The sequence below is a fragment of the Diabrotica virgifera genome, chromosome 1, assembly GCF_917563875.1.
Source record: "Diabrotica virgifera virgifera chromosome 1, PGI_DIABVI_V3a".
In the NCBI taxonomy this organism is placed as follows: Eukaryota; Metazoa; Arthropoda; class Insecta; order Coleoptera; family Chrysomelidae; genus Diabrotica; species Diabrotica virgifera.
This window is the reverse complement of record NC_065443.1, coordinates 292,458,965-292,475,629: the sequence shown is the minus strand read 5'-3', so window position 1 is coordinate 292,475,629 and position 16,665 is coordinate 292,458,965. Positions and strand designations below refer to the sequence as shown.

The following is a 16,665-nucleotide window of genomic DNA, read 5'->3' as shown; positions in this document are numbered from 1 at the left end:
AAACCTTTTTATTGTCCATATGATATAATTATATTATTATGAAGACCTTAGACTCCTTAAAGTTTAGAGCAACAACGCTAGATGCCGCAAGAACTATTGTACTATTAATGGGTCGTACTCAACTTATCCAGTCACAACTCCCAGATGCCCAAAACGCATACGCACCAAATCGTATACGACCTTATTCAAATACACACCCACTCACATATATTAATTAACGTAGTAATTATGTTGTATTATAATAAACATTTATAACTAAATAGGCTACTTATTCTCCCATAAAAATCACATTGTTTGCATTGTACACCTATTTTGTAACTTTATTAATATTTTAACCCTACGATTTTAACTCGCATAATATTAAGGAAAATAAATACAATGGAAGAATAATTTAGAAATTGAATTAATGATGTCATGCTATTATATTACGTATTATACACTATCCCTTAAAAGTTAAAAGTATAGAAATATCACAAGGAAAAAATTCCTGTACTGGCTGTATACCATAAATCACAAAAAATAAAAACCTTATCTTGTAAAAGCTATATTTACAATCCCTAAAAAGGGCTGTATCACAACAAAACGTTTTCGGAATCAATATTCCATCATCAGTGTTATCACAGGTTTACATGCTTTAAGCCACCAAAACGTACGGGTAAAAACCCTTAAATTGATTTTAAACAGTTGGGGTTACATTATATTATCCGATTTTAAAGAATGTTAAAAATATTTCCAGATTAACCCCTGGCATCACATGACATCAACCATATTGGCATCACAACAGTTGTCACCTAAACTCTTCCATGTAAGGTTCTACCTACAATTTCCCAACCAATATGGTTGATGTCATGTGATGCCAGGGGTTAATCTGGAAATATTTTTAACGTCCTTTAAAATCGGATAATATAATGTAACCCCAACTGTTTAAAATCAATTTAAGGGTTTTTACCCGTACATGTTGGTGGCTTAAGCATGTAAACCTGTGATAACACTGTTGATGGGAATATTGATTCCGAAAACGTTTTGTTGTGATACAGCCCTTTTTAGCGATTTTAAATATACCTTTTACAAGATAAGGTTTTTATTTTTTTTTAAAGTATAGAACAGCGGTTCCTAACCTTTTTTAGCTTGAGGCACACTAACTTAAAAACTGGTTCAGCCAAGGCACACTTGGGTAAATAATCTCTAATGATAGTGAGTACAATCAAATTTCGCGGCACACCTACAGGGACTTCAGGGCACACCAGTGTGCCGCGGCACACTGGTTGGGAACCTCTGGTATAGAACATGCATTTATATTGTTTATTAGAAAATGTTAAAATTTTCTATGCCTTGTTTTTAAACCAGGAGGAGTAAATTAATAAGACAGATTCACACCCTAGAAAGTAATTAGAAAAATTACCAAATGCATTTTCTGTTTTGGTTGATTATGTCCAGCCTTCGAAAGTAATCCATAAATATTATATTATACTAATACGTCGCTAAAAAGTTCTAAAAACAACTGTTTTTTTTATATAAAAGCAGACTAAAAATCTAAAAATTAAAGGAATAACGCAGAAAACTCAAAAAATCCGATATAACTAATTAACCTATGAAATGCCAATAGTGTCAAAATTTCATAACAGTAGTGGAGTAAACTTGCCTGCGGTTGGACCAATTACAAACAAGTATTACGGCGCGTTAAATTTGAGTTACTCCTCCTGTTTTAAAAAGAGAGCATAATAGACACTTTTAAGAGTATTTAAATTCAGAGTATTTAAGAGTATTTAAATTTATAAGAGAGAATCTGCTTCCGAACCAAGAAATCCAAGGATTTTGTTATTTTTAAACATTTATTTGTTTAAAGATGGAGTCTTTTGGGTTTCGACAGTTTATTTAAATTCAATTCGTTGAGATGGTATAAGAATAAGAAATCACGTTTAATATATTTCTTTAAAACAAAAACGGGCAAAATATATTTTGAATACCCATCTGATGCTGTAGTTGCCTAGTACATACAAATGCAGTATTCGTTTTTCTTTCTAGTTTCTAACACTGATTTCATATTGAAATAATTTTAATTTCTATACTTGTAAAACTGGTTGCATACTTCCGATGAATCCACTAATACATTTTAAAAATAAAAGAAAACAAATAACCACATTTTTTGCAAGCAAAGGAAGACCTAATTTCGAAAAATCCATAAAATTATTTTAATTAATATTCGTTATTAAAAATCCGAAGAGATTTTTGTGTGATTCTCCATTACTATGGTATAAAATATGATCATAGAATATGATTGATGTTATTGTAAAAGTTTGAGTTGCGAGAATCAATTTCTGTTATTCGACTACTATTATTTATATTTTATTAGGACACAGGGAACCATAGAGAAATAAAAACAAGCAGGGAACTCAAAAAAATCAAATAATTAATGATGACAGTATTTAACATATTTAACTAACCAAATCACACAACACTTTTTTCTATGTAACTAACCATGTTCGATTTTTGATTTGGCGTGTCGTTTGTCAATAATAATCGATTCGAATCGATCAGCCAGCGTCTCGATATTCATTTTTATTTTTGGTTGACCATGACCATTTTATTTCAATAATTGTATTTTGGGCACTTGGGGGTACCCAGACAATGTATGATGGCTATGATTGTCCAATTTCGGGCTTCGCTCGTCGTAACGTAATATATTATGAAATGTCCAGCTGATGGGTTGGAGCTTTCGATGAAGTGGCTGTATACGATTTGGGTGTATGTCTATGAAATGTCTCCATGAGCTGTAATTCGATGAGTTACGCTGCACCCTTTGGAAAGTCTGGATAAATAATTACAATAACAAATGTTTTTCACTTTTATTATAATCGGGTAGTAGGCTTAAACAATTTGCAATTTTGCAAAAATCTTCTAATCAGGCAAGTTTCAGTTTAAAATTGTAGACATTTTGCTCTAGAATTTCACGTTCAACGGTCAGTACGATCTTAAATTTTGTTAAAAACTCTTGTAACAGTGCAACGGTGTATTCATTTCATAGTTTAGTGCTCTAAAAAGAATGGAACAGAAAGTTAAGATGGCAACCTTCATGTCTACGCAAAGAGGTGGCAGAAAATTAATTTATGAAGATCACTCCTACAACAAAGTGAGGGATAGTTCCGATGGCAAAATCTATTGGCGATGTGATGAATTAAGTACCAAATGTGGGGCCACTGCGATAACTGATGCTGCAAGTAATGTTCTTCTGGGAAAACCGCACAATCATGCTTCTTCACCAACTAAAATTGCACTTAAGGCTTTACAACATAAGATTAAGGAAGAAGCTGTGTCCAGCAGCTCTACAGCACGGGCTGTGGTTAGCAATGCCCTAGAAGGAATATCAGATGGAGTAAAGGTACATCTCCCGAAGATAAAAAATTTACAAAAAACAGTGAGTAGGAAACGTCAAAGGACTGGTACGATACCACCTGTACCTCACTCCTTAACAGACATAATTATTCCTGATGACCTAAGAAGAACCAAGACATCAGAACCTCAAGATTTTATTTTGAGCGACAGTGGAACAGAGGATAAAAATCGTATAATTATATTTAGTTGTACTTCAGACCTTAATCGTTTAATCCAATGTCAAACATGGGTTGTCGATGGCACTTTTACAAGTGCTCCAAATCTGTGGTACCAACTATGGGTTATATATGGGGTCTTTCACAGTAAAACAATACCGTTCATCTATGCGTTTTTGCCAAACAAAAATGAAGATATTTATGAGCGCACTTTGGTCAATATTTTCCAGAAAATTGATACCATTCAACCTGGAGCAAGACCCAATACGATCATAATTGATTTTGAGATGGCAGTTGTTAACACCTTCAGACAGCTAGTCCCTGACGTTAAAATTCGTGGTTGTTTCTTTCATTTTTGTAAAGCAATTTGGCTTAAAGTGCAACAATTAGGTTTGGAGCAAATATACACAGATGATGAATATTTTCAGACAATAATAAAATCATTTTGTGCTCTTTCGTTTGTGCCACCAGCAGAAGTTTCACATGCATTTGAACTACTGGGGAACGAGTTAGTTGAAAGCTTCGGAGAAGACGAAAGGTACCATGGCTTTATTGATTATTTTATTGCAACCTGGGTTGGACGTACACTTCCACCAAGAAATCCACGTTTTGCAATTAACGTGTGGAATTGCAATAATATTACTCTGGAAGGATTACCCAGGGCAACAAATTCTATAGAATCGTGGCATCACATTTTTTATAGCATCTTTAGCTCTCACCATCTCAATCCAAATCGGGTGATAGAAAAGTTGCTAAAGGAACAACTAACACAAGATGATCTATGCACACGATTAGAAGCAGGACATGTAATTGCACCATATTCACATAAACAATACCAGATAGTAAATGAAAAGTTCCTACAAATTATAAAAGACTATAACAGCAGTTATATTAGTGGTTTTTTGCAGATTTGTAGTCATTATGTTATATTATAATAAAGATTTATACCTAATAGGCTACTTATTAGAGTATCTCTCATAAAAAATCCCATTTGCATTGTACGCCTATTTTGTAACATTATTAGTATTTTAACCCTACGAATTCAATTATTTGTAGGTATACATACATGTTATTTTAAGCAATTTGTTATTGTAACATAATGTTTTTAGAGATAGTGTATGTATATGTATTCTTCCATATAAATTTATTTTCCTTAACATGTATGCGAGTTGGTGTGTATATGAATAGGGTCGTAAATGATTTGGTACATATGTGTTTGGGTGTATGGTAGTTGGGTACGAGAAATATACCAAGGTGTATTTCTTTGATCTGTCTTGTTTTTCCTTTTGTTGAACTTTGATTGATGCTAGATTTTCAAAATATTAAGTACACATTTTCTCTGAAAGTATATTTTCAGGTAGGTAAGCTAAAATTGGATGATGTTAACACATTGAGTGCAGATATAATATCTGACCCTAAGACTTATACTATTAACAGAAAAAAAAAACATATTAAAAATGTGCATAATCAATGGCATACATGCGTGCCGTCTACACATTGGTCAAGGCATCATGTGGGTCACATGTATGCCATCCGCACAGAACATGTTAATTGGTATAAAGTATATCTGTAATGTTAGTTATTTCTGAAAATCTTTCTACAATCAAGGGAGTTTCGTAGAACGCCCATATCTGTGGGTCTAAACCTCTACTGGTAATAAATGTATCCTATTTAGTTAAGATGATTTTTTTGAAATAATTTTCGTCATAAATTTTGATGATAAACGTCTAAACATTTATTAATATTATCATTTGTTCCTTTACATACTAATTGAATGCTGTGCTGGAACAACGTTGTCACCACCAATAGTTTAATATGTGGGTTTTCCATGGAACGTTCTATATGCACAAAATAATGTATTGCCAATTATGGCGAATATTACTGGACTTTATACATCCTATCCTATAGTCTATCATATTATGCTCATAAAGATGCCTTTTTCAAAATGATCAATTATAACATGTTTTCTTCAATTAGATGACAAAATCTGATTTGGCGTTTACAACGTTGTTCCAGCATAGCATAAAATTATATTTTATTGAAGGAGAAAGAAAAATAAAATAAATAGATAATAAATACTACAATATATTCACAAATTTTACTAATAAACTAAAAAATGTCTGTTCCTGTCTGCTTGGCTTTGTTTTTTGCTTCTTCAGCTGTGATTTTTTCTTCCCTTGAAGGTTCTAAAGGCTGGCCATCATCTGCAAGCTTCCCCTCATTGAAATCTTTGACTATTTTTGGAGCATATACTACATTAAATAAGTCTTCAGCTGTGAATTCCGATTGAAAGACTTCTGGGGCTCTGTAGGAGACATATGGTTTCAACTACAAACAAAAAGTGTTGGTATACAGTTTTTATTTAATTAACATTTGATGAAGAAGCATCCCTTACTTCTCTATGCCCTAAGAAATCGAAGAATAGATGCCCTTCAAAATCTTATAAAATCAAAACAACTAACAAGACATACAAAGATACCCCTATATAAAACAATCATATGACCTGTAGTGATGCATGGCAGCGAAATGTGGATGATAACAAAGGCAAAAGAAGAGAGACTATAGGTATACGAGCAGATTGCACTAAGTCAAAAATCACTGTTTTGAGAAAATCAAGTTTAAGTAAAATTTTGAAATATAAATCAAAATTACACAAAAAGTATTACTTTTAGTTTAATTCTATTACTTGTATAGAAATAGTAATGGTATTTTAAAGAATGTGGAATATTACAACAACAGTTATTGTTTTTGGTTAATTAGTAATTATTTTTTTAATAAATAATGAACTGACTTACAGTAATGTTACTATTTTACACAAGTAGACACACAACTAATCCCATTTTAATGTTAATTTTAGTTGTATCAATTTTACCATTATAATGTTTTATCCTATAATCTTAGACAACTAGAATATCAGCATTAAAAAAATCCTATTGAAAAATAAAATAAAAAAGAACAATAGAAATTTTCAGAAATTTAATTACTAGATACAAAAAATACAAAAAGTAAATAGATGATTAGTCTTCTTTATCTGAACTAGGGCATTTAGGATTTTTAAATACTGCACATAGAAACTTGTAACTTTTTGAATTGTGTTCAAGATGATGCCAGAAAAAATCTACAATTCGCGATGAAAAACAAAGTAGCTGACCTCTGGTGGAATAAATTTAAACTACTATAAGTGGTATACATAAACAAACCAGAAAATTGTTGATTTGGATGGAATTTGGTCATTATTAAGAACTTTTTAGTAAATTTCAGCATTATGAGTACATTAAAATATTTTAAATCAAATCGGTATTGTTATATTCCTCAATTGAATGTTTGTTTATACCATTTATATCAGCCATTTTCTTGCATTCGACCTGCCCTCTATATTCCGTTTCAATCGCGAATAGACAAATGGATGAAAACGCATACTTGCATTTTAAAAATGCAAAGAATGCATCCAAAGGTGCATAAGCATATCCAAATAAGTGTATTGAGGGTCAGTTTTTGTCACTCGATGGTTTATTTGTCGCTGACGCCATCAGAACCGACCACCGGAGCACATGGCGCTCACGCTCACTGCTAAGGCACATGATCTGGAGTTTCGTGGGTTCTCGGCAAATTGATGCAAGTGATTACTCAAGGGTTTTTTGGACCGCTGAATAAGAATACGACATCAGAACTGACCCCCGATGAACAAACACTCTCCAAACTCGATATGGTAACATGCCATAGCAGTGACCTTGGGCACCAGGTGGTCCGGATTCGTCTCTGATGGCGTATTCGTATTAAGTGACCCCAAAAACTGCCTAGTAATCTATTTGCATGCATTAAGTGCTGAAATCCCTCAAAACTTCGAAGATGACGTGACCATAGACACCAGGTGTCTGTTCTGAAGGTGTATTCGTCTTCACCACACCCAAAGACTCGCTGAGTAATCTATTTGCATCAATTTAATGCCGAAAACCGTCTAAGCTCCAGAAGATGATGTGCCTTAGCAGTGACACTGCGCCCTAGGTACCCCGAGGGTCGGTGTTGATGGCGAATTCGTATTCAGCAACCCCAAAAGCCAACGAGTGACAAAATCTGGCCCTTAATTATCTTGACATGTCTATGCACTTTTGGATACATTTTATGCAGTTTAAAATGCAATTAACATTTCCATTCATTTTTCTATTGTAGACTTTTTCTCGACATCATCCTGGGCCTTGATTTTTGACCCTTTGCTTCGTTATCGAACATATTCACTTCGTATACTAAACAGATATGAAACGAATATGTTCAATAACGAAGCGAAGGGTCAAAAATCTAGGCCCTGAATACAATGCAAAAAGTTCCAAGTCTCTAGATGCTGTATTTAAAATCTATTTACTTTTTCTCAAAAAGGTTTTTCTTTTTCGTACATTAACCTTTTGATTAAACCTAACGATAGGTGTACAGATTGTACAACCAGAATGTTCTAAGTCAAAGTTAATATAGTGTTGTATGTTCGGTTTTCGCAAAAATAGTACAAGCAGACTGCATTAAGAGTACTTAATGCATTCTGCTAGTAAATAAAACAGTCAAACTGACTTAGTATTAAATTTTTTTCTGTTATTATAATAAGTATGACTTAGTGTGTCTTTGCAGTATATAGAGCATACCTTTTTATATACGACTGCATTAATAGTTGAATAACTAAAAAAATTGACTTAGTGTGTTCTGCTGGTATACCCTCGATATGTTTGGAAAAGAAAAATCCCAAGGAAGATCTTTGGGACAGTGCTTGATGAAGCAGCAGGACAATATAGAATAAGAACTAACAAAGAACTCGAAGAACTATACCCAGACACCAACATAATAAAAGAAATAAAGTCTAGATGATTTCAATGAGAGATTCTGACGAAACAGAAACAACAGTAATTCTGGTATGAGAAGAGGTCCTAATTGGAAGCAGACCATGTGGACTCCCTTGACTCCGGTGGCGAGATAATATAGCAGGAGACCTGAACGCTATGGGCCTGGAGAACTGGACGGAGATTGTTCAAAACAGAGAAGAATGTTGTTGAGTTGGCTAAAACCCATGAAGACTTGTAACGCCACGGAGTAAGTAAGTAAGTATGAAATCGAAAGTAATACAGTACCTGACAGTTCCTCAAATCTGGGACTATTAATTCTGGTATTCTTTCTGGAATTGTAATAAATTTGTCTCTTTCCTCATAACCAACCTCCCGCACGCCTCTTTCTGAAATGCACTTTCTTAATATGTTAAATTGTTAAATGTAAATATAATACTAACTGTGAACAGGAACTTCTGGGTCCGGATTCTGCATTTGTTGTTGTTTGAATATCCTAGTTCCTCTTTTATTATATATGGGGAACTTCCTAAAATTTCTTTTACCATATCTTATACTAGTTGTTGACAAGCTTCTTTTAATAAAAAAATTAACAGAAGACATTTTTTTAACAATTTTGTTCCTTAAAATAATTTCAGGTTATGTTATTTTTATTTCTTCTTTTTCTGTCAATTCATTTATGAAAATTTTTAGGTATCGTTATTTTCTACTCGTTGGCAAGTTGGCAATCGTGGACAACGCTAGCGATTCTACGGTTGGGTGACAACAATCACAACTAAACCGAAAACTACGGTTTCCTGACAAAATAAAGGTAGTCGTCGTGATTTTCAAATAAAGCAAACGTACTGCGTGATTCATAAGCTTGGATCTGTAGAGTAATAATTTTCTACAAAGCTGGCGAAGATGGTATTAGCAGAGAAAAATAGTGAAAACATTCGGAACGGTAGAAGAAGTCGGGGACCAAGCCCAAACGGTCACGTACAAGCAGATTCCACCAGCGAGGACGAGAGTAGTGGTAAGCTTGCATTTTGTAGGCCCCCTTTAACTAGTACCATATATTTTATAATTAATCCTTCTCTCACTGTTCCCAATTTTAACTCATTGATTTTATAGTACCAGTAGATAAAATCAGAGTAGGACGTGACTATCAAGCCGTGTGTCCAGAATTACAACCTGAAAGTCAAAGGAAGCCCGAGCTTTTGGCTGATAGGGCATTGCTAGTATGGTCACCAACAGAATCTATCCCAGAATCCAAACGTGAGTATTTTACATATTTTTTCAACTCATAAAACGGCCGCCCCCTAGTTTTGTGTTTCACATGTAACCCCTCTTTTTGGGGCGTGGAGGGACACTGCACTAACGGGCATGTACGATGAAGTAATAAAGTCATAAAAATGTGTACATTACTTATTATTATTTTTAGAAAATTTAGGCGTAATATTGTTTTTATGTTCATAAAATATTAATTAGAAAAATTTTATACACATATTTTCATCTATTGTTTTTCTAATCTAAAGGTTCAAAGTACTTGCATTGCAACTATAATTATTGTTAGTCACTTCTTTATCTAGTATTGATATATCAAATAGTAATAGAGCTGTTTGCAGACTTTTAAAAAGGTATATTTATTACATAAAAAGAAGAGGTTATGGATCTATATTTTTTTCATAAGGGTCACTAGAACCCTTCTACAGGTTTTATCTTTGAATGTAATATTTGTGTTTTTCTTATGATCTTTTTTTTTCATATAATCAATGTATGTTTAATTCTATTTGTTCAATAAAATTTATCACAGGTACAGGTAACCCCACATGGGAATAAAGACAAAGCGAATGCATACACAGTCGAACCTCAATTATTCGTCTCTCCATTAACTGTCACCTCTGTTAACCGTCAGGGTCCGTACATAAGTATGATTCTACTACATCAGTAAAGTTCATACATATCGATCACATAAGCAAAAATTGAGACTTGAATTCATTTTGTTTGAGCATTGTGATAAGCCAAATGAAATTAGTTGAAATGTACAGTTATGCTACCACAGCATTTGTTTATGTAAACAATTTTTGTTTTTATTCATGTGGCAACAGAGGCAGACGAAACAGATTTAGAAGCTGACACAGACTTGGAATTTGACAGTGGGGATGTCGTTGATGCTATTGCAACTGACGATGATTTGTGTAAAAAAGAATGTGTGTGTACTTTGTACGCATGTAAGAAGTTATACTTCTATTATATGATTTAAACGAAATTAATATACTTTTTATTTATATTTTATTTAAATATTAAACTAATTTATACTTACTACTTCTCAAACATTTTTATTAAAACAGTGCCAAAAATTAAAATAATAAAAGAATAAAACACACACAAACACATTAAAAATGCCACAAATGATTTCTGAACATTAATTGTCAGAAATTTTTTTTTAACTAAATACATATTTTCTGAAAATAAAATTATATAATAAATATACTTACAATCATAAAATGTATAAAAAAAAATAAAACAAATAAAAGATTTTATTGGGATTCGAACCAGCTATCAGCGCGGTTGGTATATTGGGGTTCATTCGCCTTAAGCGCTTCGCCATGGACTCAATGTGTCATTATGTGCGAAGATCGACTAACTAAACGGATTAAGCTTTTGCCATTTTTAAATTAAATTAAATTATTTTGATTTTGAATTGAAAAAATACAACAAAACATAGAGTAAGAAAACAATATATTTGGTGAACATTGATAGAAATTTTGATGGTAATCAAATTATGTAAATAAAAGTATTACATACTATGTATTTTGATAGGTTCAAATAGGTATGTACCTATGATACATTTACAATTATTACGTACTTGTTGCTTTTAAAAACTATTTAAATGCCACTACAATTATAAACTTTTTTGTTTCTGTCCTCACAACAACAAAACTAATATATTATACATTTGTTTACCTTCATATTGAACAATTATTTATTATTGACAGATCATTTCAACACCTAATCAGAGCCCGTATAACGACTAATACCATACTGTCGGTGTGCGCATGCACGCAGATCAATATAAATTCACCCTCAATCTCAATCGCGCCTAAAGAAGTATAACTTCAAAAATCGAGTGGAATTCTTGGCAAGAAGAAACCAATAAAGCAGATTGCATGATCTTATGCTGATTAAGAAATTCAGCTGTTGCAAAATATGAAGCATCAGTAAAACAAACAAAAATTTCAGAATATTTTAAACCAAATTAATTCGATTGTAAGAACTCAAATCCTTCTTATATTGTCAAATATAACATACAAACAAAATTTGAGGGTTGTACCATTGTTAGCTAACCGGGGTTTAATCAGGACAGAAAATACCCGGTTAGCTAACTGAGGTTTAATTGGGACATAAAGTACCGGCCCTAAGAATAACAGACTTCATTAATGCAATTATAATTATTACCTATAATTAAAATAATTATAATTGCATTTATTAATGTCCAGTTTTTTTTTATTTGGATTGCCCGTTTATTTTAGAATATATTTGTCAAAAAACTGTCAATTAAAAACAGAAGTTGTAACGATTTTCCCGAAAAATATTAAATTTTGTACTATCAAATCTAATAACAAAACACTTTCGAAAAATTCTTTCGAAAAAAGTTAAAATTTCATATTTTTTGGGAGAATTATCAAAATTTCTGATTTTAATTTGACAGTTTTTTGACAATTATATTTTAAAATAAACGGGCAATCCAAATCAATCGTTTATTTGTTGGTGCAACAGGACATGAGTCTGTTAATCTTAGGGCCGGTATTTTCTGTAACGAATAAACCCCGGTTCGCAAACCGGGCTTTAATCGAGATATAAAGTACTGGCCCTAAAAGTAATAATCAATGGTAATATTTATATTTTTTTTTATTCTATTCATGTCTTCATGATTTCAACTAACACAAAATAAGATTAGAACGTTACTAAATAATAACTTTAATTTAATAAATAATTAAATAATAACGCAACAACATTGTAATGCAGTTTTACAGAGGATAAGTAACTTTATCCAATGGAATTCAAAATTAAAAACTACCAAATTTTGACTTATGCAGTGTTGGAGCATCAATATATCTTAGAGTTGTATTCTGTTAATCATTTTCGATATTTTATCATCTGTTGAGTCTTGTGACAAATCTATTGAATAATTCCTTTTCTTAATTTGTACTTCTTTGATATATTTCTCTTCGTGCAGAGGGGAACACCATTCTCTAGTGATGTTATAAGCTAATGATTTTCAGCTGCTTCTTAGAGAAACTTTTGTGGCTGAAGAAGCAATTGTTATTTTTATCTTATACTAAATTTTTCAAAATTCTTTCAGTGGAAGACTATATAGTCCTGGCCAAAGATAAGTATGGATACAATGGAGAACAAGCCCTTGGAATGCTTTTCTGGCACAAGCATGACTTGGAGAGGGCCATGCTGGATTTAGCCAACTTCACACCCTTTCCAGATGAATGGTCTGTGGAGGACAAAGTTCTCTTTGAACAAGCCTTTCAGTTTCACGGGAAGAGTTTTCACAGGATACGCCAAATGGTAATTTAAATATGTATATTTAACACATTAACTGCCACGTTAAAATTTTTTGTCTTTGCCTTCAGGCTCCACGTTCAGAATCTTAATGTTCATGTGGATTATATTTAACTCACAGAACGCCTGGTCCAAACAGGGTGTGAGTTAAATACAACTCACGTGGAGTTTAATTTGTTAACGACTTACGTTTCATTTTTTTTCCACTTCACATAACAATGAGTGAACACTTGAAATTCCTTTCAGTTGCCTGACAAAACTATAGCCAGTTTGGTCAAATATTACTACAGTTGGAAGAAAACTAGATCTCGTACCAGCTTGATGGACAAACAAGCCAGAAAATTGAACACCCCTAAAGAAGAAGGAGCCCCTTCGGAAGCAGGATCTGAAAATGGTTCCAACGAAGAATCTGATCATGAGGATAAGGTAGGCATCAGTTTTGATTTGGTTGATGGCATGGGTATCATAGTTGTATGCATGAACATGTTTTTTATTAATATAATAGGTTTATATTTCTACAGGGTCTATCAGTGTTACAGAAAATCCTGGATCTTAGTTGAAATTATGTAGTAATTATTACATTATTTATAAATATCTAGTATGACCTTCTTAACAAAATAATATAGGTATCATTAAAAAAATTCAAATATTGCCGGAATGATCCATGCCAGGAAGAAAAATAAAATATAAATGTAAAATACACTAAGATTTAAAATTATGATAAAAATAGGAATATGAACAAAAACATGGAAAACAGACAAAGAGTAATAAAAATGAATTACCAATATAAAAAGCAAACGTAGATACTTATAATTTCAAGTAAAAAGAGAAATAATGTACATAGATACTATTCACATATTTAAGAGTGTAAAATTATAAAGGCAGAATGAAAGATTACATTATTACCGAGGGTCGAAAGTCCCTAACAACTTCTATAATGTTGCAAAAAGATGCAGGGGTGAAAAAAAAAAGAAAATTTATTGTGATTTTAATTTTAAATATCTCATTCAAAAGAAACTTTTTGTTTATTCTAAGAGACTTTCGACCCTCGGTAATGTAATCTTCCATTCTGCGTTTATAATTTTCAAAAATATTTATTAGTTTTCTCAGGATTCGAAAATAGTGAATGCATTTAAAAAGCATTGGTCAGAAATTTTGCACCTACACTCTTAATACAAATAAGGAAGCACACAAAAAAATGCAGAAGAATAATCTGAACGGAAAGTAATGAAATGAACCATAATCTATGGTTTTAATGGTACATATTTCTTTTTTTCCGTCATAAACGTGTGACATGAAGCTGGGAGGTACATTATTTATTATAAATTACTGAGATTTTCTTGTGATTTTAATATAATGTAAGAGTCAAATGCTCATACTGATTTGAAAATACTTACCTACATCTCACAGACAAGAAATTAAGGCAAAATTTGCTACTTCTTTGCACAAATTGCAAAATTGTCAACAATAAATACAAGAATTAAGTGATGTTTTAAGGCCTAGGCGCAAAATGTCGCCTGTCAAAGTGTTCAACGTGTTTTAAATGTATTCATTTTTTCGAATCCTGAGAAAGCTAATGAGTATTTTTGAAAAATTTAAACGCATAATGAAAGACTGCATTATTACTGAGGGCCGAAAGTCTCTTGGAATAAACCAAAAGTTTCTTTTGAATGAGATATTTGAAATTAAAAGTCGCACTAAATTTTTTCTTTTTTTTTGTCCTTGTAACTTATTGACATAAACATTGTAGAAGTTTTCAGGGATTTTCGGCCCTCGGTAATAACGTAATCTTACATTCTGCCTTTTAAATTTTTCAAAAATACTTATCAGTTTTCTCAGGATTCGAAAAAAAAATGAATACATTTAAAACACATTGAACATTTTGACAGGCGACATTTTGCACATATCCCGGTACGATTCAATCACAGTGATTCAATCATACACTTCAATCGAAGTGTCCATGAGCCCCTTTCACAGTTGGCTCAAAGTCACATTTTTCAAAAATTTCTTTTTAAAGTCAACGTAGGTACTAAGTGAACTTTACTTATTATTATTTGTGTAAAACTAACGTAACAAGCGATATATGTTAAATCCGTAAAACTAGTAACTACATATAACAAATAAAGTGAAACAGTAGAAACGAAAAAAAAAAAAAAAAAAAAATGAAACATTGACACAGAATCGACTTGAAAGTTTCCTAGAGGTTGATAAAGAATAGAGGTAACATCACTTCTATCCTTTATGAACTCCAAACTTCTTTGAGGCATAGTTTTAAGAAAGACTCAGCAAAATTGTGGTGTAAAGGAAGCCCATATTTCTTGAATTCTTTCTGGCAGGATGTTTTTGAAGCGCTTTTTTCATCTCGCGCCACAAAGTTTTATACGAGACAAGTTGGGACTATTAGAAACCATTTTCAAAAGCTCCCGCATTTCTGCCTTCCGATGTAATCAGAACAAAATTACATTGGATTAATCTACGAGAGGAAACATAATTTTTTGTGTGTTAGATATTACATATTGCCAAAGTTTATAAAAACAACTGATTACATTGTTTTTTGTGTATATAATTTTATTAAAAACTGTGATTTTAATAGTTGGGTCAACTGAGATGGGAATGGGCTTATGTAGCTCTTCTTATATACTATTTAGAACTCTGATAATATATATCAACATTATTCATCTTCAAGTAAGGTTTCTAGATTGTGCTGTATTGTTTGATCAAATTCATTAATAGACAGTAGTAATTTCAGATAAAAAAGTCTAATAAACTATTCCAATTTGTAAAAGGTTCAAAGGTTGCAAGTTTTATTTATTATTATTATTTATTAACCAATGTTTCATACAACAATAATAATTGACGATGTATAACTGGAAGTAGGCTTGTTGGTGGCTAAAAATAGCATTGTCATCGAAGAAATTAAAAGAAGTGCTTGCCAATAAGTGTTCAAAACTGATCAGAAAAATTAAAGTGACATGTATAAAACTCTAATAAGAGCAGTGATAACATATGGAGCAGAAACATGGTCACTTAAACAGGACAAAGAACTGCTTTTCAAGAAACGTTTCGAGAGAAAAATCCTAGGAAGAATATATGGAGGAATAAATGAGCAAGGTTTGTGGTACATACGAGGGTCGTTTTTTTTTTCAACCTCCGTTTGTCCATAAAAAATTCCCGTGAAGCGTTTCGCCATTGCGGTGCGCAGTGGGCGACAGCGCATCTCCCCCGCTACACTCTACATTAATCCCGACTTCCAGGCTTCAGTCTGTACTGTGCTACACACGAAACAACATGGCCGCGACAATCAGTTCTCCCGCCAAGTGTGAATTACGCGCTGTCATTCGCTTTTTGCAGGCAGAAGGTAATAGTGCAGCTGCAATTCATCGAAGGATGTGTCAAGTGTACGAAGAAGGGTTTATGAGTGATGGAGTTCTGCGTGAATGGTGCCGAAAATTCAAAGAAGGACGAAATGATGTGCACGACGAAGGGGGTCAAGGTCGCAATTCTGTCGTTACAGATGAGCTTGTTCAACGTGTTGATGAAGGGGTGAGAAACAACCGTCGCTTCACTTTAACATCGTTGGCAATGGAATTTCCACAAGTTTCATTTGACACACACACTTGACACAACCTTAATCAAGGATGTGTCAAATAAAAGCGAATGACAGCGCGTAATTCACACTTGGCGGGAGAACTAATTGTCGCGGCCATGTTGTTTCGTGTGTAGCACAGTACATACTG

The 16,665-nt window shown here is 32.8% G+C and overlaps 3 protein-coding genes across 4 annotated transcripts in view; 2 read left to right on the top strand and 1 right to left on the bottom strand.

Moving 5' to 3' along the window:
- The first annotated feature begins 3,061 nt into the window (after positions 1 to 3,061).
- LOC114328960 (uncharacterized) lies at positions 3,062 to 4,483 on the top strand. The gene has a single exon (XM_028277955.2). The coding sequence runs from the start codon at positions 3,062 to 3,064 to the stop codon at positions 4,481 to 4,483; it is 1,422 nt and encodes a 473-aa protein (XP_028133756.2).
- A 1,134-nt stretch (positions 4,484 to 5,617) lies between these two features.
- LOC114328954 (39S ribosomal protein L41, mitochondrial) lies at positions 5,618 to 9,058 on the bottom strand. The gene is made up of 3 exons (XM_028277949.2): positions 8,815 to 9,058; positions 8,660 to 8,760; positions 5,618 to 5,876 (listed from the first exon to the last, which is right to left on the bottom strand). Exons 1-3 carry the CDS (start codon positions 8,972 to 8,974, stop codon positions 5,658 to 5,660), a joined length of 480 nt encoding a protein of 159 aa, XP_028133750.2. The 5' UTR covers positions 8,975 to 9,058; the 3' UTR covers positions 5,618 to 5,657.
- A 57-nt stretch (positions 9,059 to 9,115) lies between these two features.
- Positions 9,116 to 16,665, top strand: part of LOC114328952 (REST corepressor) — a 45,878-nt gene continuing 38,328 nt past the window's right edge. The window contains exons 1-4 of one of the 2 annotated variants that reach the window (XM_028277948.2): positions 9,116 to 9,386; positions 9,485 to 9,628; positions 12,720 to 12,934; positions 13,175 to 13,354. In XM_028277948.2, coding sequence (XP_028133749.1) covers positions 9,275 to 9,386; positions 9,485 to 9,628; positions 12,720 to 12,934; positions 13,175 to 13,354 — 651 coding nt within the window. In that variant the 5' untranslated portion in view covers positions 9,116 to 9,274. The remainder of the gene's footprint in view (positions 9,387 to 9,484; positions 9,629 to 12,719; positions 12,935 to 13,174; positions 13,355 to 16,665) is intronic. The other variant, XM_050651492.1, reaches the window with a different exon arrangement.

What these genes read in the sequence shown, in the direction of transcription:
- LOC114328960 (XM_028277955.2), top strand. Translation starts at nt 3,062, where the DNA reads ATGGCAACCTTCATGTCTACGCAAAGAGGTGGCAGAAAATTAATTTAT.
- LOC114328954 (XM_028277949.2), bottom strand. Translation starts at nt 8,974, where the DNA reads ATGTCTTCTGTTAATTTTTTTATTAAAAGAAGCTTGTCAACAACTAGT. An exon ending in CCCAGAAGTTCCTGTTCACA is followed by an intron (nt 8,761 to 8,814) that starts GTTAGTATTATA and finishes AGTGCATTTCAG; the next exon opens with AAAGAGGCGTGCGGGAGGTT. An exon ending in CAGATTTGAGGAACTGTCAG is followed by an intron (nt 5,877 to 8,659) that starts GTACTGTATTAC and finishes TTTTGTTTGTAG; the next exon opens with TTGAAACCATATGTCTCCTA.